Below are 22,128 nucleotides of genomic sequence, written 5' to 3'. Positions count from 1 at the left end.
GTGGCCTAAACCTGCGGTCCTACCTACTTGGGAGGCTCAAGCTGCTTCTTGCTTGAGCCCAGGAGTTTGAGGATACAGTGAGCTATAATTTGCCACTGCCCTCCAGCCTGGGTGATAGAGTGAGACTTTGTCTCAAAAAAAAAAAAAAAAATTAAAAAATAGTAATAAAACCAGCAGATTTGATGTGTCTGATGAGGAAAGAGGAGAAGGTCAGATGTTCAATATGTGCTAGTTTGACATGCCTAACAGACATCTAAATGGAGATGCCAAGGGGGCAGGTGATGTGTGAATCTGGAGTTGAGGAGTAATCACTAGGCTGGAGACATAAACATGAGGTTCGTTAGCATATGTGAGTTGGAATCTAAAGCCCTGATGTTAGATGAAATGCCCAAAGGAATGAGTAGATAAGAAGAGACCCTAAACTGAGCCCTGGGGTGCTTCAATCTTGAGAGGGAGCTAACCTGTAATCCCAGCACTTTGGGAGGCTGAGGCGGATGGACTGCCTGAGGTCAGAAATTCAAGACTAGCCTGACCAACATGGTGAAACCCCGTCTGTACTAAACATACAAAAATTAGCTGGGTGTGGTGGCAGGTGCCTGTAATCCCAGCTACTCAGGAAGCTGAGGCAGGAGAATCGGTTGAACCTGGGAGGCAGAGGTTGCAGTGAGTCGAGATCACACCATTGCACTCCAGCCTGGGCAACAACAGCGAGACTTAATCTCAAAAAATTAAAATTAAAATTAAAATTAAAAGTCGGGGTTAAAAGGAGGAACCAGCAAAAGAAACAAAGAAGGAACAGTCAAAAATGGAAGAGGAGTCTAACATTCTGGAAGCTTCATGAAGAAAAAGTTTTTCTTCCTTTTGTTTCCTCTTCCTGTTTCTTCTCCTCTACCCTCTTCTTCCCTCCCAAAGCCTGATGCAGTAGGTTATGGAGAGAAAGAACAGGAGCCATGGGAAGGGCTGTGCAAACAGGATTGGCTCATCTCAGCATCTCAGTGTCTTTCTACCTTCCACTTTTCATTCAAACACCTGGCAGGTAGAGGTGCTTAGTAGGATCAATGAGCTCATGCATTCTGATTTCTGGACTTTTCAGTTTTTAAGAGTCTGCTGTCAGTGGGGGAGAGTGGTTGGCACCCAGATGTTATGGGCTAAATGGTATCCCCACCCCAAATTCATATCTGAAAGTCCTAATCCTAACACTTTATCTTTAACTTTTAGGTTTTTTTTTAGACAGAAACTTGCTCTGTTGCCCAGGCTGGAGTGTGGTGACATGATCTCTGCTCACTGCAGGCTTCGCCTCCCAGGTTCAAGCAATTCTCCTGCCTCAGCCTCTCAAGTAGCTGGGATTACAGGTGTGCACTACCACACCTGGCTAATTTTTATATTTTTAGTAGAGACGGGGTTTCACTATGTTGCCAGGCTGGTCTTGAACCCCTAACCTCAAGTGATCCTCCCGCCTTGGCCCCCCAAAATCCTGGGACTACAGGTATGAGCCACCGTACCTGGCCCTAATCCTAATACTTTAGAATGTAACTGTCTTTGGAGATAGGGCCTTCAAAGAGGTGATTAAGCTAAGCTTAGGTCATTAGGGTGAAAAGAGATTGTACATGTACAGACATGTACAGAGGGAAGATAATGTGAAGATGTAGAGAACAGCCAGTCATCTATAAGCCAAGGAGAGAGGCCTCAGAAGAAACCAACCCTGCTGACAACTTGATCTTGGACTTCCAGCCTCCAGAATTGTGAGAAAATTAATTTCTGTTGTTTAAGCTATGAAAGGAAAATAAATCTTGGGGTCCCAAAATCACTAAGCTAAAGTGAAAAGTCAAGCTGAAAACTACTTAGAGTAAACCTGCCTCCCATTCTGTTCAAAGTCACCCCTCTGCTCACTGAGACAAATACATATCTGATTGTCTCTTTTGGAGAGGCTAATCAGAAACTCAGAAAAATGCAACTGTTTGTCTCTCACCTACCCATGACCTGGAAGCCCCCTCCCTTCTTGAGTTGCCCCACCTTTTGGACAGAACCAATGTACATCTTGATTGGTGTCTCATGTCTCCCTAAAATGTATAAAACCAAGCTGTTCCCCAACCACCTTGGGCACATGTCATCAGGATCTCTCCTGAGGCTCTGTCATGGTGCCCTCAACCTTGGCAAAATAAACTTTCTAAATTAACTGAGACTTGTCTCAGCTATTCAGGGTTCAAAAGCCACCCTGTCGGTGGTATTTGTTATGGGGGTTCAAGTATATTAATACACCAGTGGAGAGGCATTTTGAGATCTCATCCTCTCCCTCCTCATTCATGGCATGTGTAACCTTAATGAGAATAAACTCCCAGGGGAAAAGAAAAGCCAGGCCTGGTGCAGTGGCTCACGCCTGTAATCCCAGCACTTTGGGATGCTGAGACAAGCAGATTACTTGAGGTCAGGAGTTTGAGACCAACCCGGCCAACATGGTGAAACCCCTGTCTCTACCAAAAATACAAAGATTAGTTAGGCATGGTGGCACATGCCTGTAATCCCAGCTACATGGAAGGCTGAGGCAGGAGAATCAATTGGATCCCAGAGGTGGAGGTTGCAGTGAGCCGAGATAGCACCACGGCACTCCAGCCTGGGTGACAGAGTGAGACTCCTCAAAAAAAAAAAAAAAAAAAAGGCTGCCTCATGGGTCTGGCCATTGGAACTCAGAGGACACCAAATCTGGAACTGGAAACAGAGATGTGGATGCCAGCAGCAAAGCTGGAATCTGCCTGATGGTTAAAATCAGGTGTGAGACACTCTGCCTGGGTCCTCCCCGCTGAGTGCCAGGTGCCAGTGTGCCCTCACCCTCACTTGTCTCAAGCATAGATGCCACCTCAAAGACGTGGGGAGACGAAAAGCCTGAATTGGTTGACAACACACTGATGTGGTGGAATCCAAGCTGAACTGGCAAAGGAAGTGTTCTACCATTAGGTAAGATGGCAACTGAAGAGGGAAATTAAGTTTGTCATTAAAACATAATGCAGTCAGGTGTGGTGGCTCATGCCTGTAATCCCAGCACTTTGGAGGCTGAGGTGGGAGGATTACTTCAGGCCAGGAGTTTGAGACAAGCTGGGCAACATAGTGCAATCCTGTCTCTACAAAAAAATTTAGAAAATAATATTGCTATAAGGGCTGGGAGGATAACGGACTTGTTAATGGGTGTAGAGTTTCAGTTTTACAAAATGAAAAGTGTTCTGGAGATGGATGGTCATGATAGTTGCCCGATAATATGAATGTGTTTAACACCACTGAGCTGTGCCCTTATAAATGGCTGGGATGGTACATTTTGTTACATTTTACTGCAGTTTTAAGAGTTGGAAGAACAAAACAATGCTGTAAGGTTTCTCCACCTGAGGTTGTGGCTTATAAAATTCATGCTCCTGATGACTGATAAAAACTGAAGTGGAAGGGCCAGGTGTGGTGGCTCACACCTGTAATCCCAGCACTTTGGGAGGCAAAGGTGGGCGGATCACGAGGTCAGGAGGTCAAGACCATCCTGGCTAATACGGTGAAACCTCATCTCTACTAAAAAAAAAAAAAAAAAAGAAAATTAGCCGGGCATGGTGGCGGGCACCTGTAGTCCCAGCTACTTGGGAGGCTGAGGCAGGAGAATGGCGTGAACCTGGGAGGCGGAGTTGCAGTGAGCTGAGATTGCGCCACTGTGCTCCAGCCTGGGCAACAGTGAGACTCTGTCTCAAAACAACAACAACAAGCCAAACTGAAGTGGAGTTAGGGTGAATAGAGGGTGGGTTCAGGGGAGAGATGGAAAGATTGCTCAGGTAGTGTCAAGAGCACCAGGAGATGCAGGTGGGAAGGTGTGGATGCTGCTATTTGCTTGGCGTCATCCTGCACAACACCTCAAAACCAGGCACAAGCCTCTCAGTTACACACACACACATCCTGCAATCACGTCTCCCAACCTGAAGGAATTACTTGATGGTTGGAATCTGTACCCTTCTCTTAAGCAAAGATTCCCACAAAGTTCAAGGCAGAGAATGTTGGGTAAGAAAATTTTATTTCACAATGCAAAGGGTTATGTGAGATCCAACTGTATTCTATCTGAAGCATTAGAAGCCAATTGTAGTAAATGCATCTTACTTATGTTCGATGCTGGCCAGAGGAGCTATTCTGCTTCCTTTAGAAGTTATGCTTTTCATTGTGGCTTGTGGTAACCATGTAACATGCAAGAGCAATGGTTTTCAGGAAGAAACTACTATACCTTATAGCTTTTGCCCCAAATCACAAGAAAACTTGAACTATGTCATTAAACATCCCATAAATGCTGACAGAAGAAAAGGATATTTATTCTCATATGAAATTGTCTATGCCCTCAGACTACAATTCCTGCATAGTCAGATGGTGACCATGTTCATCCTTGTGGATTAATGAAAACCTGGAAAGCAGTCAGAGCTGCCTGGGCCCTGGCTGGCTGGCTCTCCCTTCAGCCTGCTCCCCTCAGGAGCCCTGAGCATCTCCTTCTGCCATTGCTGGTACAGCTTGAAGGCTTTTCACATCTTGGAGAGCTTGATGTCATAAGTGACCATGTTCAAGTTGTCCCAGGCAAAGAGTTTCTTCTCCAGGGGGTTGTAGTCAATCATGCTGCTGTACTTGTAGCGGTTCTTGAATGGGATGGTCAGGGTCTTGCTGATACCTGTGCCTGTGTCATAAGCAAAGTTGACGGTTGCATCTGCTGAGGAGTAGCTGCTAACGGTGTACAAGGTGCCACAGATGATGAAGGCATTGGCGACTGACTGCTTACGGATGTTCGTCTCCCAGGTTTGTTCAAGTTCCAGATTCTCTGGGTTCAGTTTGGAGAGGACAATGGCACCTTTGGCCTCATCAGTACTGTAAATGACCCAGAGGCCTGATTCATCCACAGCCAAGTCAATGTCTGTGTAGCCACCCCAAGAATACGGGAACTGTCCGTGGTAGCCGGCTCCAGGGATTTCCTTCTCAGCCTTCACTGTCTCGGTATTCAGCTCATATCTTATGACAGTTCTGGACTCAGCGCCCTGGAAATAGAGGCTCCCCGAGTACACCACAGCACCGGTGCTTTCCAGTGGCCTGGGCAGTATGTGAACCTTAGAAGGGTAGCCCTGCATAAACTGGCTGATGAGGTCATACTCAAAAACCTGGCGGACATCTGTGCCAACTGTGTCAATTCTCCATGTGGTCTCCCGGGTGTAGGGGTAGGTGGGCTTGGGGTCTCGCATCCACACACCGTACTTGCCAGTAATTGTTTCTGCTGTTCTCAGCGTGAGAGGCTCTCCTACCCAAACTAGTTCTCCACATCCTGGTGAATTCAGAAAAGAAAACGAAGCACCACTTAATCCATAATCTTTCCAAACACAGACAGTGATCATGCGGAAGCTTGGCAGAGCCAGTAGATGTGAGAGCCCTAGGGACAAATCGTCTGGGTTTAAAGCCAGGCTCTGCCACCCACTGGCTATGTGACTTTCAGTAAGTTACTTAGCTCTCTATGCCTCCGTTATCGCATTTGTAAAAGGGGATACTAATAGTCTTTTGGGTAGTAGGGCTGTTGTAAATTTTGAATGTAATTATATATGTTAAGTGCTTGGTATAGAGTAAATATGTGGTAAATGCTATGTGATCAATCTGTGTTTCATGTTATTGACAATTATTGCTACCACTCAGGGGCATGCATGGGAGTGGGAGCTACAAATATTTAAAGTACAATTCACTCAGTATCAGTTGTAAGGATGAAAGTTGCACGGAGGGCTTCAACTGCGTTTGTAATATTCTACTTAAGCTGAGCAGGGACTCATGGGTATTCATTGTATTACTTATTGTGACTTTCATGCCTGGTTTGTTTCATTACTATAAGATAGGAGAGAGAAAAATCAACTCATAAGAATAATCTCCATACAACAAAGTTTTTCGAGCCCGATCTGATGAGTCATATATTTCATACATCATTTTAATATAATAAACATGAAAATAATTATTTTTTTGAGACAGGGTCTTGCACTGTTACCTAGGCTGGAGTGCAGTGGTGCAATCACAGTGCACTGCAGCCTCGACCTCCCAGGTTCAAGCAGTCCTCCCATCTCAGCCTCCTGAGTTGCTGGGACTACAGGTGCCTGCTACCACTCCTGGCTAATTTGGTTTAGAAAATAATTTTTTAAATGTAGTGAAGAGACTGTTGAAAATTTAGAGTTACCAGAATCACAACGGATGTCTGTAATTTTTTTTTTTTTTTTTTTTTTTTTTTGAGACGGAGTCTCACTCTGTCACCCAGGCTGGAGGGTAGTGGCGTGATCTTGGCTCACTGCAACCTCTGTCTCCTGGGTTCAAGCAATTCTCTGGCCTCAGCCTCCCAAGTAGCTGGGATTACAGGTGCGTGCCACCATGCCTGGCTAATTTTTGTATTTTTAGTAGAGACAGTGTTTCACCATGTTGGCCAGGCTGGTCTTGAACTCCTGACCTCAAGTGATCCGCCAGCCTCAGCCTCCCAAAGCACTGGGATAACAGGAGTGAGCCACCGCGCCTGGCCCAGATTTCTCTACTTTTAATGGGCACCTTCGGTTTCCTCATAGAAGGTAGAAACACTTTGCTGCTCATATCTTAGAGAACCGTGTTTTAAATATTTTATAACCACTCTTTGCGTGCATGCCCTTCAGTGCCAGTAATCATTGTCAATAACATGGATAGTCAAAGTTTCTGGAAATCACAGTATTAGTCATAAAGTTGGACTTTCAGGGAACACTTTGAAGAGAGCCAAACTGTACTTTTCCTAAGTGGCCAAAGTTCAGAAAACATACTGTTAGTAACAGATTGTGGCTGAGATGGTGCTTGGTGTACACCTGTCCCTAAAATAAAGATATGAAGGCGCTACTGAAAAATGTAACTTCTCAAGTATACTTAATTCTACATGACAATCAAGGGGATGAAATCAACACATCTCTCATCTTGCCCTGTGCAGCCCAGCCCAGCCTCCCAAGTGTGGGTGATTGGATAGAGGGCTTTGTTAGGGAAAGGCTGGCTCCTGCAGACCTGCTCTGACAAGGGAACAGAGCGAGAGAGAGTTCTGTTCTTCTCCTCCCCTCCCTCTGCTCCCAGGGAAGTTAGTTTCCCCTTTGGGTGGGCATTTACCCTATACTGATTCTCTGAAACACAGCACTAGACATGAATAAAGACCATGTGGGCACAAAAGGGAAGAAACCTTAACTTCATACCGTTGTCTCCCTCTCTACTCCGGAGATGGCCAGATGGGCTCTCCTTCAAAATTCGGGAAGCAGGAACTTCAGTTAGCTCGGACTTCAGTTCCTGGAAGGCCAAAGTGTCCAAATTCCATGTAGAAACTGCATTAAAAGAAAGAGACAAAATTTTACTATAAGAAAAATATGGCCCAAGGATTGACTATGTTGAGGATGACATTTGAATAGGCTGCCGGCTGGGCATGGTGGCTCATGCCTTTAATTCCAGTACTTTGGGAGGCTGAGGCAGGCAGATCACCAGAGGTCAGGAGTTCGAGACCAGCCTGGCCAACATGGTGAAACCCTGTCTTTGCTAAAAATACCAAAAAACCAGCTGGGTGTGGTGGCAGGCTCCTGTAATCCCAGCTTCTTGGGAGGCTGAGGCAGGAGAATTGCTTGAACCCAGGAAGTGGAAGTTGCAGTGAGCCAAGACTGCACTATTGCGTTTCAGCTTGGGCAACAAGAATGAAACTCTGTCTCAAAACTAACTAACTAGATAAGTAGGCTCCCAAAGATATGGTGTTTGAGATTTGATTTTAAATAAGGACAGGGGATGGGGTAGGGGTCAGAGAAGGGAAGATAAAAACTGATTGGACTGTGCTGATAACGGTTGGGCCTGAGTGATGGCTACATTGGAGTTCATTGTAGTCTCTATACTTTTGTGAATGTTTGAACAATCCCATAATTAAAAATCTCATAAATAATAAATTGCATAGCAATGTGCCTGCCTTACAGTAGGATATTCAAAATCAAATAAGGTTTTAATTAATTTCCACTAGAAGGGCTGATTTGTGAATAGGTGAGCTGTAATTTCAGGAATATGGAGACAGTCCTCAGCATCTTCTTAGATGTCTGAATTTCAACAATTAAAAATTCACGAAAAATTAGCTGGGCATGGTGGTAAGCATCTGCAGTCCTAGGTACTTGGGAGGCAGATGTGGGAGGATTGCTTGAGCCCAGGAGTTCAAGGCTGCATTGAGCTATGATCCTGCCACTGCACCCCAGCCTGGGTAACAGAGCAAGGCCCGGTCTCAAAAACAAACAAACAAACAAAAAAAGAGGCCAGGCACAGTGACACACGCCTGAAATCCCAGCACTTTGGGAGGCCAAGGCGGGAGGATCACTTGAGGCCAGGAGTTCAAGATTAGCCTGGCCAACATCGCGAAATTCCATCTCTACTAAAAATACAAGAATTAGCCGGGTGTGGTGACACGTGCCTGTAGTTCCAGATACTCAGGAGGCTGAGGATCATTGAACCCAGGAGGCAGAGGTTGCAGGGAGCCGGGATTGTGCAACTATACTCCAGCCTGGGCAACAGAGCAAGACTCTGTCTCAAGAACAACAACAACAAAAAGAATTTAATTGTGGCTCATGTCTGTAATCCCAGCACTTTGGGAGGACAAGACAGGAGGAGCACTTGAACCCAGCTGTTCAAGACCAGCTTGGGCAACATAGGGAGACTCCTTCTCTTAAAAAAAAAAAAAAAAAAAAAAAGATAAAACTGTACTGCATGACTTAAGGTTTCTTCCCTTGTTATATGCAAATATTCTTGTAAGAAGTAACATATTAAGCTTTATACTTTCAGTAGAAATATTCTGCCTGATTCCTTTCTGAGATCAGTTTTGCATAATGGAGAGGCAGTGTGCGCACAGTTCCTACAGGAGTTTGGGGTGGGGGCGGCGCGCCATACAGAAGGGAAGCGGGTGGGCAGCACTGGTTAGACAGTAAGTGATCACAGTGTGCTACATGTCTCTACTCTTGCTTAGGATTATGATCTCACAACAGTTCTTGAATACGAGGATGAGGCAATAGCCACAAGGAACACGCTTGGCTGTTTTAAAATGCAGTTTGGCCAGGCATGGTGGCTTACACCTGTAATCCCAGCATTTTGGGAAGCCAAGGCAGACAGATCACTGGAGCCCAGGAGTTCAAGACAAACCTGGGTAACATGGTGAAAACCCATCTCTACAAAAAATACAAAAAGTTAGCCAGGTGTGGTGATGTGTACCTGCAGTCCCAGCTACTTGGGAGGCTGAGGTGGGAGGATCACTTGAGCCCAGGAGGTCAAGGCTGTGGTGAGCAGTGACCGTACCACTGCACTCCAGCCCTGGCATAGAGTGAGACCCTGTCCTCCCCTCCAACCTCCCAAAAAACCCATCACGTGCACACAAAACCAAATAAAACGCAGGTTTGATGAATATTCAGGTATGGCAAGGCCAACATCCCAGGAGGCAATTGTCACTGAAAAGCAAGTTAAAGCCAAATTATGGAGACAGTAAAAAGATCAGCAGTTTTTGGGTGAGGAAGGGATGACAAGGTGAGGCACAGAGGATTTTTAGAGCAATGAATACTGTGTATGATGCTATAATGGTGGACACACGGCACTATGCATTTGTCCAAACCCATAGAAGGCGCAACACAAAAAATGAACTCTAATTTAAACTGTGGACCTTGGGTGATGTGATGCAGGTTCATCAGCTGTAACAACTGCTCTGGCGGGAGATGATGATAATCAGGGAGGCTGTGCATGTGTGGGGGGCAGTAGTATCTGGGAACTCTCTGTACTTTTCTCTCGATTTTGTTGTGAACATAAAACTGCTCTAAAAAAAAAATCATTTTTACAAGTTGTTGTACTCACAGATCCCAAGAGGAAGGGGGCCACACTAAGCCCAGGAGGCCACCTGGGGAAGCACCAGGGTTGCTCCAGAGGAAGAGGGTGCCGGGGGAAAGTGTGGGAAAGAGCCTTTATTCTTTCTATGGGAAGAAAAGGGGAGGCAGGGTAAGCGGGTTTAGGATTGGGGAGTTCGAATAATTTCAGCAGGCTCTGGGGTCATAGGCATTTTCTCTAATTGTCTGGAACCAGGCCCTGGGGTGATTAGGTCAGGGGGACAGTGGCCTTGAGTTTGAGCCAGATGGAGGAGGTCACAGGGTGTGGGCTGTGGACTGGTTGGTTTGCATATGAAAGCTGTGCTCCCAGGCGAGTCCTTTGCTATCTGTAGGAACTGGAGGGGCAGTCCCTCCAGTGTTTGCAAGGCCCAGACAGCAAAGCATCAGAATAAAAAGACACGCTTAATTCACTGGGCTTTTCTCTTGCTGAACCTCTGAGTCACTTCTCTGCCCTTTGAGCAACTTATTCCCCACTCAGGATTCTCCGGTGTTCAGGACAGTGGGAGGAAAGTGAGTGCATCCCCTGAGGCCGGGGCGCCTACACAGCTGAGGGTCAGGAACACATGTTCTGCCTTTGATCATTTGTTTGCTCAACTCTCCTAAATTTAGATTTCTGGCAGAGAGGATCACCACAGCAGTCTTAGTCCTCTGGTTGTACCACATTTCATCAAAGCCACACATTATTTTACATTTTCACATCTCCGGAATCAGAGTACGTTGTTTGAGTTGCTGGGGTCCGGCTTCAACAAATTATGGTATTGGAAAAAAATTCTCCCTGGAAGGAGCGGAAGAAAACATTCAGCTAGCTCTCAGGAACGGGCTGGGCCAGACAGCCCTGCTGCCCACGTGAGCCAGCTCAGCAGCTGCTGCAGCTGCCTACCCCCGATCCCAGCTACCCTTCTCTCCTCTCCACCCCGGCCTCTGTGGCTGCAGTTGTTCAACAAGCCTCCCTGAAAGTGTTAATGCCCTGGAGGTGGGTGGGTCCTCCATCCCTGGGATATCCCTCAGTCTAGAGTGCACCATGTGAGTAGTTAAAACCCATAAGCTGGCCAGGCGCAGTGGCTCATGCCTGTAAACGCAGCACTTTGGGAGGCCGAGGTGGCAGAATTGCATAAGGCCAAGAGTTTGGGACCAGGCTGGGCAACATAGCGAGACCCCATCTCTACAAAAAATTAAAAAGTTAACTGGGTGTGGTGGTGCAGCCTGTGGTCTCAGCTACTCAGGAGGCTGAGGCAGGAGGATGGCTCTTGAGTCCAAGAAGGCAAGGCTGCAGTGAGCCATGATCATGCCACTGTACTCCAGCCTGGGTGACAGAGTGAGACCTTGTCTTTAAAAAAAAAAAAAAAAGAAAGTCTCATAAGCCAAAATGTATAGGCAACTGACGACATCCTCAATGTGCCTTCCAAACTCCAGGGGCAATTGGGAGTAGCCCCAGGGACATGGCAGGCTTTCATTATCCCTAGCCTCAAATCCACAGAGCTATTTATCCATCCTTTGAGTCACATTGCTGGAGCACCTATTGAGTAGAAGGCTGTGCTAGGTGCTCAAGATAAAAGGTGTCTAAGACACAAGTTTGTCTAATAGGCTAGTCTATGTTAAACACACACACACACAGTTGGTCCATGCCCTTAAGGAAATCATAATCTGGCAAAGTCCTCATAGCCGAGAAGGAAAATGGGTTTATTCCGGGCTGCTGCAGAAACCAGAGTCTCTTGGACAATCCCAATGGCTCCTGAAGAGTCCTGGAAATTTTATTTCATTCCCTGCCTCTCCTCCCTATCTGAGGTTCTGCGGGGATGAAGAAACCCCTTTGTTCTTCATTCTAAAGGTTGCATTGGCCTAGGAGGGTATCCAGGGCAGGGACTGATTCACTAGGTCAAATGGAGGTTCCTTAGACCAACCTGAGACCACTACCAGCTGCTTCCCTTCTCCCCCTGTGCAGGCACCACACACCTCTGGCAGGGACTTGGTGCTGCCCATGGGGGAGAGGGACAGGGTGCCCGAGGTTCCCTGTTCTTCTGTGCTGCCAGGGGGAGGTAAGAGAGCGTGACCTCCTTCCTGTACACAGGGTGGCAGAACCATCTGTAACCTCCCTCTGTGCTGCTGCCTCGCCCATTGCCACGCCTTCTCTCTTAGGCCCAAAACACACACCCAGGCTGTTAGGAGCAGCCCACCGCTGCCTGGCCTCCCCAGCCTCCTGCAATGTGCAGAGGCTTATACGATGTGGCAAACTCTTGCCAGGACAATTTTTCAAAATCAGGGCATTAAGCAAGTTCCTTGAATTGAGCTGGTTTCCTTTCATCTGTACCTTTTCTCAGATCACTGCAGACTCTGCCTCAGGACAATTCAAATTTCATTGTCTCGACTCTTAGAATATAAGAGTTGCTGGGCGTGGTGGCTCACGCCTGTAATTCCAACACTTTGGGAGGCTGAGGTGGGTGGATCATGAGGTCAGGAGTTTGAGACCAGCCTGACCAACATGCTGAAACCCCATCTCTACTAAAAATACAAAAATTCGCCGGGCATGGTGGCGCATGCCTGTGATTCCAGCAACTAGGGAGTCTAAGGCAGGACAATCGTTTGAACCTGGAAGGCGAAGGTTGCAGTGAGCTGAGATCGTACCATTGGACTCCAGCCTGGGTGACAGAGAGAGACTGCAGACAGCATCTGATAAAGTTTAACTATCACTACCACTTATTAAGTGTCTCTTATGAGCCAGTACTGTGCTGGGTGCTTGCTACCCACTACTTTCAAATAACGGTCCTAAAAGTGAACGTTAATATCCCGTTTTGCAAATGAGGAAACCGAGGTTCAGAAAGGTTAAGTAACATGCCCAAGGTCACACAGCTAAGTGGTGTAGCTGGGACTTGAACCCATGTCTTCCAAGGCCATGGCAGCTGTGAACTCTTCTATCCTGTGCTGAGGAGGTGTGTCAGTTAGAAACGTATTGCCTCTCAGAGCTGAGTGCACCCTTGCACGCATGCTGTCTGAAGAACAAGAGCTTTAAAGTGAGCACGATATTGAACTATCAGTAGAGGGCGCTAGAGGGACATCGTGGGAGGAAGAATGTCTGCAGGTTTCCTGCCCTGCGTCCATAGGTGGTGCGACCGTGAGGACATTTGGTGGAGTCCTGCCCCAGCCACGGACCCAGAGCGAAGTTCTTCTGTGACCTCACAGCCACAGCCTGGCCATAGCCTTTCCACAGCCCTCCCAGCGAGGAACCCAGAGTCCCTGCACAGGGACCTCAGTGCTCGGGAGGCCTCCTGCCTGTGCCTGCCCTGACTCCCACCATACCCATGCCACGCATTGCAGGTTGCCCTCCTCACCTGCACTGGGAGGCGGCCTATTGCAGCTGCAGACCAGATGAGGCCTGCGCACATCAGCCACCTTCTCTCCTAGCTGTTGTGCTGAACCTCACCTTCCCCTTCCAAGCTTGTCCGGCACCCTCCCTCAGCCCTAGGTGCCTGTGGAGTTCACTTCTATCTACAGTTGCTCTTTCATCACGGTCAGTAATCCTTTAAAGTAAACTTCCCCAGCTTAACCCACTGTGTGATTTCTATCTCCTGACTGGACCCAGATTTCTCCTGGAGGCTTTAGAAGAGCCTCAAAATGCTGCTCACCACTTTGTGCGGTGACCCACTCCTGGGGCTGAGCTCAGGTCCCAGTGGGTTGCCCTATAAACTCTCAGCTCCCCGGCTGTGCACTCAATCCTCTTATCAGTTCTTCCACGCTCACTGGCAAAGAAGAGGCAGCAAAGGTGCCTGACTGGTGCTGGGTTCCCCGCCGGCTCCCACCATGGCCCTTACGGCTCTGAGCAAGGAGCCATTCAGTTTGTGCCTTGCAGGAGCCACTCCTTTTGTGCATTAGCTGGAATAAACATGAACTGCAATAAAACATAATGTCAGGGAATGGCTTCCAGGATGACTGCGAGGCCAGTTCCCAGTTGGCAGGGGAGATGGTTAAATTATGAGCCTGCTGGCTTCTTCTAGGTCATGTCAGCCAGGAGCATCTGGCAATGGTCAGCCTCCAGGAATGGAGCCATCTGGCATGCGGGTGGAAGCCCAGAATAGAGGATACAAGACCCAAAGGCAGAGAAGCAATCTCGTAAAGGGGCCTGGACCTAAGCCAGAAGTCGTAGCTCCTAGTTCAGCTCTTCCACGTCCTAGCTGTGTGACTTAGGATAAATGACTCCACCTCTCTGAGTCCCAGTGTTCTGAGCTGAGTTGTTTAGATGATCACATAAGTATAAATGAAATGGCCCTCAATAAAGATGTGTCAACACTAAAATTTCTCTGGAATGTTTTAAAATCACTAACATTTCATTGTGAATGTGGAGGAAAACCAAAAAGAGATTGTGAAAATATAAGGACTGGACTGTGTCAGATAGTTAGCATTTTTAGGGTTTTTATGTTTTAGGTTTGTGGTTTTTTTTTTTGAGACAGAGTCTCACTCTGTCACCCAGGCTGGAGTACAGTGGCATGATCTCAGCTCATTACAACCTCTGCTTCCTGGGTTTAAGCAATTCTTCTGCCTCAGCCTCCCGAGTAGCTGGGATTACAGGTGCCTGCCACCATGCCTGGTTAATTTTTGTATTTTTAGTAGAGACATGGTTTTACCATATTGGCCAGGCTGATGCCAAACTCCTGACCTCGTGATCCACCTGCCTCAGCCTCCCAAAGTGCTGGGATTTACAGGCGTGAGCCACTGCACCCAGCTGTTTTTTTTTTTTTCTAGGTTTTTAAAAATGTTAAATTCAGTCCTGTGGTTTAAAGGTTCATGTCTATTACAAAATTCCGGAAATGTTCTGTGTTCTCTGCCCTCACTTCTTTATAGACTTGCATTTTAGAGACCTCAGTCTGGAAACTGAATTTATTAACTCATTTGCCTATAGACATAGGCATTGTAATAATTTTCATAGATATTTTCTACCACTGAAAAGTTCAGTCCATATTACATAAATGAAAGGAATGAAATAAAACAAGCTATGCCTACATATCTACAGGTTGTCAGAAACATCTTAGGAAAGTGAAGACTAGCTAATAGACTATTGTCCTGAGTACTGCTCTAACTTGTACTGTCTCTAGAATCAACGCATGTTATTAAAATGTTATGCACATGTTGCCATATTGATTATTGAATGATGCTTTAAAACAATAGTGGAACTCTGGCCGGGTGCAGTGGCTCATGCCTGTAATCCCAGCACTTTAGGAGGCCGAGGTGGGTGGATCACAAGGTCAGGAGTTCAAGACCAGCTTGACCAACATGGTGAAACCTCATTTCCACTAAAAATACAAAAATTAGCTGGGCATGGTGGTGTGTGCCTGTAATCCCAGCTACTTGGGAGGCTGAGGCAGGAGAATCGCTTGAACCCAGGAGGCAGAGGTTGCAGTGAGCCGAGACCGTGCCACTGCACTCCAGACCGGTGACAGAGCAAGACTCCATCTCCAAAAAAAAAAAAAAGGTGGAGCTTAAGCAAAAGAAGCCTTTCTAGTTATATTTTATCCACTGAGTGGCCACTGTTCAGCACTGCACTGGGTGCTCCCCTGTGTGACTGCTAATTTGCATGATGACTCCCATGAGGGATTATCATCCCCATCCTATTCTGGGTAAGGAAAGGGAATCTGCAGCACTTGTGTTGAACATCTCGGGTTTCTCCCCTCCACCCTCCACTCACATCCTGCTCACCTTTTTGCAGTCATTGCTGAGGCAACCTGCCTCTTGCAGGTATCACCTGCGGGGACCTCGCCTCAGCCACCCTGGCCCAGCTTCTCTGACTTTCTGCATAGAAAATCTATAAGAACAGGCCGGATGCAGTAGCTCATGCCTGTAATCCCAGCACTTTGGGAGGTAAACATGGGTGGATACTTGAGGTCAGGAGTTCAAGAAGTTCAAGACCAGCCTGGCCAACATGGTGAAACCCTGTCTCTACTGAAGAAGAAAAAAAAATACAAAAGTTAGCTGGGCGTGGTGGTGTGCACCTGTAATCCCAGCTACTCGGGAGGCTGAGACAGGAGATTGCAGAGAGAAATCCAGGAGATGGAGGTTGCAGTGAGCCAAGATCGTGCCACCGCTCTCCAGCCCGGGGGACAGAGCAAGACTCCATCTAAAAAAAAAAACAGTCCACAAGAACAAACCTTGTCCCCACATCCGAGTATCATGGAAATGCAATATACTCCATGGGATAGCCCTTGGCCAAGAGGGTATCAAATCCATGGGCAAACACTCCCCTCTTCTGTCGCAGTCTACACAGCCCCTCTGAAGGGCTTGACGGGTTCAAACCTCCATTGCCCACTGTGGTGACCAGCTTGAGAAGGCCCCCACTTTGTGGCTTTCCTGCCTTCCCTGTCTCACTCTCCCCTGTCTCCACTTCTCTTCTCTAGGATCATGGTCCATATAAACCAACTGCACACAAGCCCTCTTCCTGGCTCTGTTCAACAGGAGGCCAGTCCAAAGCAGAGGCTAAATAACAGACAAAGCAGGCCTTCTCTTGTGACAGTAATAACCAACTCTAATTTATCTTCTGGTAAATTATATCAATTATATATATTTTATTATATATACAATAAAATTATATATTATACACAATAAAATTATATATATAATTATATATATTTATATGTATTATATGTAACATATATATATTTTTTGAGACGGAGTCTCGCTGTGTCACCCAGGCTGGAGTGCAGTGGTGTGATCTTGGCTCACTGCAACGTCTGCCCCCCAGGTTCAAGCGATTCTCCTGCCTCAGCCTCTGGAGTACCTGGATTACAGGTGCCCACCACCACACCCGACTAATTTTTGTATTTTTAATAGAGACAAAGTTTCACCATGTTGGCCAGGCTGGTCTCAAACTCCTGACCTCAAGTGATCTGCCCACCTCAGCCACCCAAAGTGCTAAGGTTACAGGTGTGAGCCACCACACCTGGCCAATTATATATTTTTTCTACTTTTCAAAAACTATTATATATACATAAAATTTATATATGTACATATATGAAACTTTTATATAAGCCCAGAGTAGAAAAATTTCTATATAACTTTGTAATAATAGTTATGTAGTAAAATATGTCATATTATATATATGTATAAACAAGTGATTTCCATTGTTACAATGGAAAAAATTGTAGTTTTTTTCTACATAACAACTATTAATACATGATCAAGAAAGTGGTGGTAACAATTTGAGCTGCAGGTGGAATACGGAAAGGCTGCCTTCTCAGGCCTTACCTTTGTCCACTCAGCCTCACTAAGCTTCTCTACCCAAACCTCCACACCTAGTTCTTGCCACTCCTACAGACTTATATTCCAGCCTCCAGAATGCTCCCTTTTCCCTAGATCTGGAACCTCGAAACAGATCTTTTGTTCCAAGCATTCCTGTACCTTTCTGTCTTTTACCTTTAGGGTCTGTAAACCAGAGGTCAGCTAAATGTCCTGAAAGTCACTGAACCTCATGGCCAGGTGCAGTGGCTCACACCTGTAATCCCAGTGCTTTGGAAGGCCAAGGTGGGTGGATCACCTGAGGTTAGGAGTTCGAGACTAGCCTGACCAACATGGTGAAACCCCGTCTGTACTAAAAATACAAAATTGTCCTGGCATGGTGGCACATGCCTTTAATCCCAGCTACTTAGGAGGTTGAGGTAGGAAAATTGCTTGAACCCAGGAGGCAGAGGTTTCAGTGAGCTGAGATCATGCCATTACACTCTAGCCTGGGCGACAAGAGTGAAACTCTGCGAAAGAAAGAGAGAGAGAGAGAGAGAAAGAGAGAGAAAGGAAAAGAAAGGAAAGAAAAGGAAGTCACTGAACCTCAGAGGAAGAGGCCAGAATTCTAGCTTTGCCACTAACTGGTAGGTGGCCATCAACAAACTGAATAACCTCTCTGGGCCTCAGTTTCCATATCTGCAAAAATCAGCCAGTGGTACCGGATGCTCGTTAGGTCCCTTTCCAGTTCCACATTCTTGTACTAATGTAATTTCCTTCTTATGAAAACCATCCGCTACTAGAAAAGAACTTCCATGTTTGGTCTTCAATATAATGGGATGTTGCCCTTATTTCAAAAGTGGAGTAGCTGGAAAGATCAAGAAGAAATATAAAATTAGGAAACACATCTAATAAATCCCCAAAGACTTGTTAAATGACCACAAAAGAAGTTTTTCAAGCCTGTAGAAAGACTGAAAGAATAGTACAATAAGCTCCCCATATACTTAGACTCACCAGTTTGCAATTCACCAGTTATTAATATGTTGCCACAGTTGTTTTACCTTTCTTTCTCTCATTATCTATATATTTGCAGTCTTTCTTCAACCATCTGAAAGCAAATTGCAGACATCCTGACGCTTCACCCCTGGGTACTTAAGCATGTATCTCCTTAGAACAAAGATTTTATCCTTCACAACCACAGTATCATTATCTCACCAAGAAACTGAACATTAATACAGTAACATAGTAATGAGCAGTCTATATTCAAATTGCCTCAGTTACCCCAAACCTGTTCCTCATAGCCTTTTTCCCCCTTGGATGAAGACACCAATCAAGACTCATGCACTACATTTGGTTAACACATTTCTTTAGTATCTTTCATATAGAAAAAGCCCTTCCCAACCCCTTTTTTCTTTCTTCCTTAGCACTGACATCTTTGACCCGTCCAAACTAATTGTCCAACAACTGGATTTACTTGCTTAGTTCCTCGTGATTAGACCACTTCCTCAACAGCGAATATTTGGGAGCGCACTTTCACAGTGACACAAATACTGTCTTCCCAGCTAATAAGAGGAGCATTCTCCCTCCCCCAACACACACACACACACACACACACACACACACACACACACACGCAGACTCACCTTCAGGCAAGAAGGAACCAGGATGAACAGAAGAGCCTATCAGTCATCTCAAGAATTTGGTGACTTAAAAGCAGAGGTTCTCAGATTGGACTGAGTAAGAAAACTTTCAGAACAACATATTGAGGAAACTGACAGAGAGGTGCCACTTCTTTATTTTACCAAGGAAGAACATTTAAAAATAAACAAGAGCTTACCACTTATTATCATTTCCTAAATCTATTGTAATTTCATAAATAAAGGTCATTTTAACACCAAAAGGTATGAATAACAATCCAAACAAAGGTTCAAAAAAGGATAGTGTTTTTCAAAGGGGACAGTAGGCAACTTTCTACTGCTCACATGCAGACATGTCTCACCCAGGCCTTTTATTTCTCCTTTTGCTACAGACTATCAAAACTGTCGTGGAGGGGCACAAGAACTCTGAACCACTAACCTAAATGAAGCTCTCAGGAGCTAAATTACTAGTAGTATTTGAAGGTGATCGCTGTGCTTTCCTTATCTGTCTTGTGCTAGCTGTGCAGTCTCTGAGAGAAAGGGCAGGTAGGGAGGCCTGGGGCACCTGTAACAGGTCACTATGAGCCATATCACCTGCTGAACTCAGAGTCCCCCCACTCTGCATTCTTACCTTCTCTGGAGCCTGGTGGCACATCCCGAGCAGTGTCTCGGGTCTGGGGACACTGGCCCCTTCTCAGCCTTGCTACCTCCTGGCTGCTGCTTTCCAACCTCCTGGCCAGATTCTCATTCTCTTGCCTCAGTCTCTTCTTCTCTTCCTCCAGAACTGACTTGTCTCGGAGGAGGTTGCTATAGGCAGTCTCCAACTCTCTGGTTTGGGTTTCCAGCTGGTCCCGCTCCCGCCTCAGGGTGCCCAGCTCCCTCTGCAGCCCCTCCTGGGTCTCCTGGGGCCCGGCAGCCCGGTCCAAGGTCAACTGGTGGTGGAGGAGGCTCTCCAGGGAGCTGAGCCGGGCTTTGGTGGCCTCCAGGTCTAAGCGCTGGGTGCTGCTGTCTTTCTGTAGGTTATGGATGACTGACATGGCCTGGCTTTGCTCTGGGCAGCTGGATTCATTGGGACTGGCCACAATGAACGTATACTGGCATCGGCCACTCCGGTCATTGGCCTTCCGGAGCTGAGCTGTCCTGGCCCCCACATCCCACACCAGGCAGGCCAGAAGCAGCAGCTGGACAGCTGGCATCTCGGACCCAAAGCTGCAGCAACGTGCACAGAAGAACCTCAGTGCAGACGCTGCGTGAGGCTTCCTCTGGAAAGCTCTGCTGTGCTGAGAGGTGTCCGGATGGGTGGCCTTGCTGGCTCATGCCCGAGCTCCAGAGAGGTTTATATATACTGGGGAGCCAGCCCTTCATGAGGGAAAAGAGAGGTGGCCACGTGAGGCCGGGTGGGGCTGTGCACAGCGGGGGTTGCCTTCACACTGCCAGCAAGATTCTTAGAAAATAACCTTCCAGAAGTCTGTTTGGAGTTTCTTTTGAAAAAGAACATCCCAATTTATATACCCACACCCCAATAATAGTCCCTATGTCCCCACCTGGTTTTACACACACACACACAAACACAAACACATATACAGACACACAAACACATACACACACACTCTTACACATGTCCCCCTCATTCAACAGGACTACTGGTGTGCTGATTTCAACAAGGATATATTTCTAGTGTATATTTCCATTCACTCTACAAACTCATTGAGAACCGGCACTGTGCTAGGCACTATGCTAGGAACTGGAGATCCAGACAAGTCCTTTAAGACACGTAGCAGGGACAGAGACAAATAACAGCCAGCCAGAACACAAGGACGGCACCCCACCAGGCTCCAGGGAGAGCATTCCTATGGAATCTGCAGATTTCCTCCCTCACCCCTAGCTTTAAAACAACTGTGTATCTTTGGGAGAACTTTCTAATTTCAGTCTTGCGTCTCAGGCACCAATGTCAATGTTAGTCTCTAAATCAGTTCTTACCCTGTGTGTGTGCATGCGTATGTGTGTCTGTGTGTGTGTGCATGCCATGAACCTCACTGGTGAAACCTGGGGGACCCGTCTCAGAAAGATGTTTTTAAATATATAAAATATAGATTATAAAGGAAACAAATGATAATGAAATATAATTATCAAAATATTAAAAATTTAAAATAAACATATGTTTTGTTAACACGTTAAAAACAAGATCCAGCAGGAGGTCTAATTTCAAAGCAGTTTTTAGTGTAAATGATGTTTCACTTACAACGTATCTGCAACAACTGTAATGTAGTGTAAAATGTCTGTGATTTCTATCAGTAATGACAAAATCACAGGTACTGTTATTACCTCTTTGACTTTATGGCTTTATTCACAATGAAATAAAATGTTAAATTTAGTTAGAAGGTGGTAAAAATAAAAATGTAATTTTTTCCCCATTCAAATTCACAGGCTTTCTGGACTGTAGGTTAATAATCCCTGCTTTACATTAATAAACCCAAAGAGAAAAACCAAAAGCAAATGGCAATAGCCGATAAATATACCAAAACTGTGGGAAGTAACTTTAAGCCACTTAAAATAATGCTTGCATTTGAGCAACTGCATGTTGTTAATACCAACAATAATGTCAATACTTGTGAAGTAAATATTTCCAATCTGCCCTGGCCGACTCACCTCCAGAATGGAGAAACACAGTTTGCTCTAAAGATTCTATTCTTATTTGATTGGTTCTGAAGCTAAGCCTAAACTCGAGACATTTACAAATGGGTGTCTGTTTACAGCTGACCAAAGGGTACTATTCTCACTTTCTGAATCAGATAGTGAACATCGCCGAAATGATTTTTCAAAAAACCAATCATATAGTCAGCAAGATCTAGGCTTGAATCTGTTTGGCTTTACTCATAGGAATGTTTTCTTTCTCTTAAAAGAAAGAGAGTTTCCAATAAGGAGAAACGTAAGTAATCTTACAGCCTCCAATTACTACCTTGTGACTTGCTCAGAATTACTCTGTAAAGGAAAAATATAGTTTTAGAAATTGGGTCTCCTGCCTTCCCTTGATTTTTTTTCCCCCCACAATATAGCCCTGCCTCCTAAAACCCGGGATCATGTGGCCTATAATCCCTGTGGTCAGTTCCCACCGCCCTTGAATGAATCTTTGTCTTTTTTGCCCATACACTACCCCTCTCTTTTTCTTCTCCCCTGCTCTGCAGGTTACTCCGTGCTGTCAGCAGTCACTGCTGAGCTGCGTGGGTGCTGGTCAGGGTGAAAAGTTTAACAATCTCTGGCATTTTCCACTTGCTCTGGCCCAGTTTTTGAATGCCAGGCAAAAGCTACCACCAGTTAGTCTCTGCATTCTTTTTGGTTCTTGGCAAATGCCATTGTATATGCTTAGGGAAAGAAAATGTGGCTGTTGG

At 46.0% G+C, this 22,128-nt stretch overlaps 1 protein-coding gene and 1 long non-coding RNA gene across 2 annotated transcripts; one reads left to right on the top strand and one right to left on the bottom strand.

Annotated features, from left to right (window-relative positions):
- Positions 1 to 4,019: 4,019 nt before the first annotated feature.
- On the bottom strand, positions 4,020 to 20,221 carry MYOC (myocilin). The gene is made up of 3 exons (XM_031658635.1): positions 19,371 to 20,221; positions 7,218 to 7,343; positions 4,020 to 5,314 (listed from the first exon to the last, which is right to left on the bottom strand). Exons 1-3 carry the CDS (start codon positions 19,933 to 19,935, stop codon positions 4,530 to 4,532), a joined length of 1,476 nt encoding a protein of 491 aa, XP_031514495.1. The 5' UTR covers positions 19,936 to 20,221; the 3' UTR covers positions 4,020 to 4,529.
- Positions 13,249 to 14,192, top strand: LOC110741876. The gene is made up of 2 exons (XR_002518857.2): positions 13,249 to 13,410; positions 13,895 to 14,192. It is a non-coding gene; the product is annotated as an uncharacterized LOC110741876 (long non-coding RNA).
- Positions 20,222 to 22,128: the final 1,907 nt, after the last annotated feature.

Source organism: Papio anubis, chromosome 1 (assembly GCF_008728515.1).
Source record: "Papio anubis isolate 15944 chromosome 1, Panubis1.0, whole genome shotgun sequence".
Taxonomy (NCBI): domain Eukaryota; kingdom Metazoa; phylum Chordata; class Mammalia; order Primates; family Cercopithecidae; genus Papio; species Papio anubis.
Note: the sequence above shows the minus strand (reverse complement) of the source record. Positions and strands in the feature narration are given on the sequence as shown.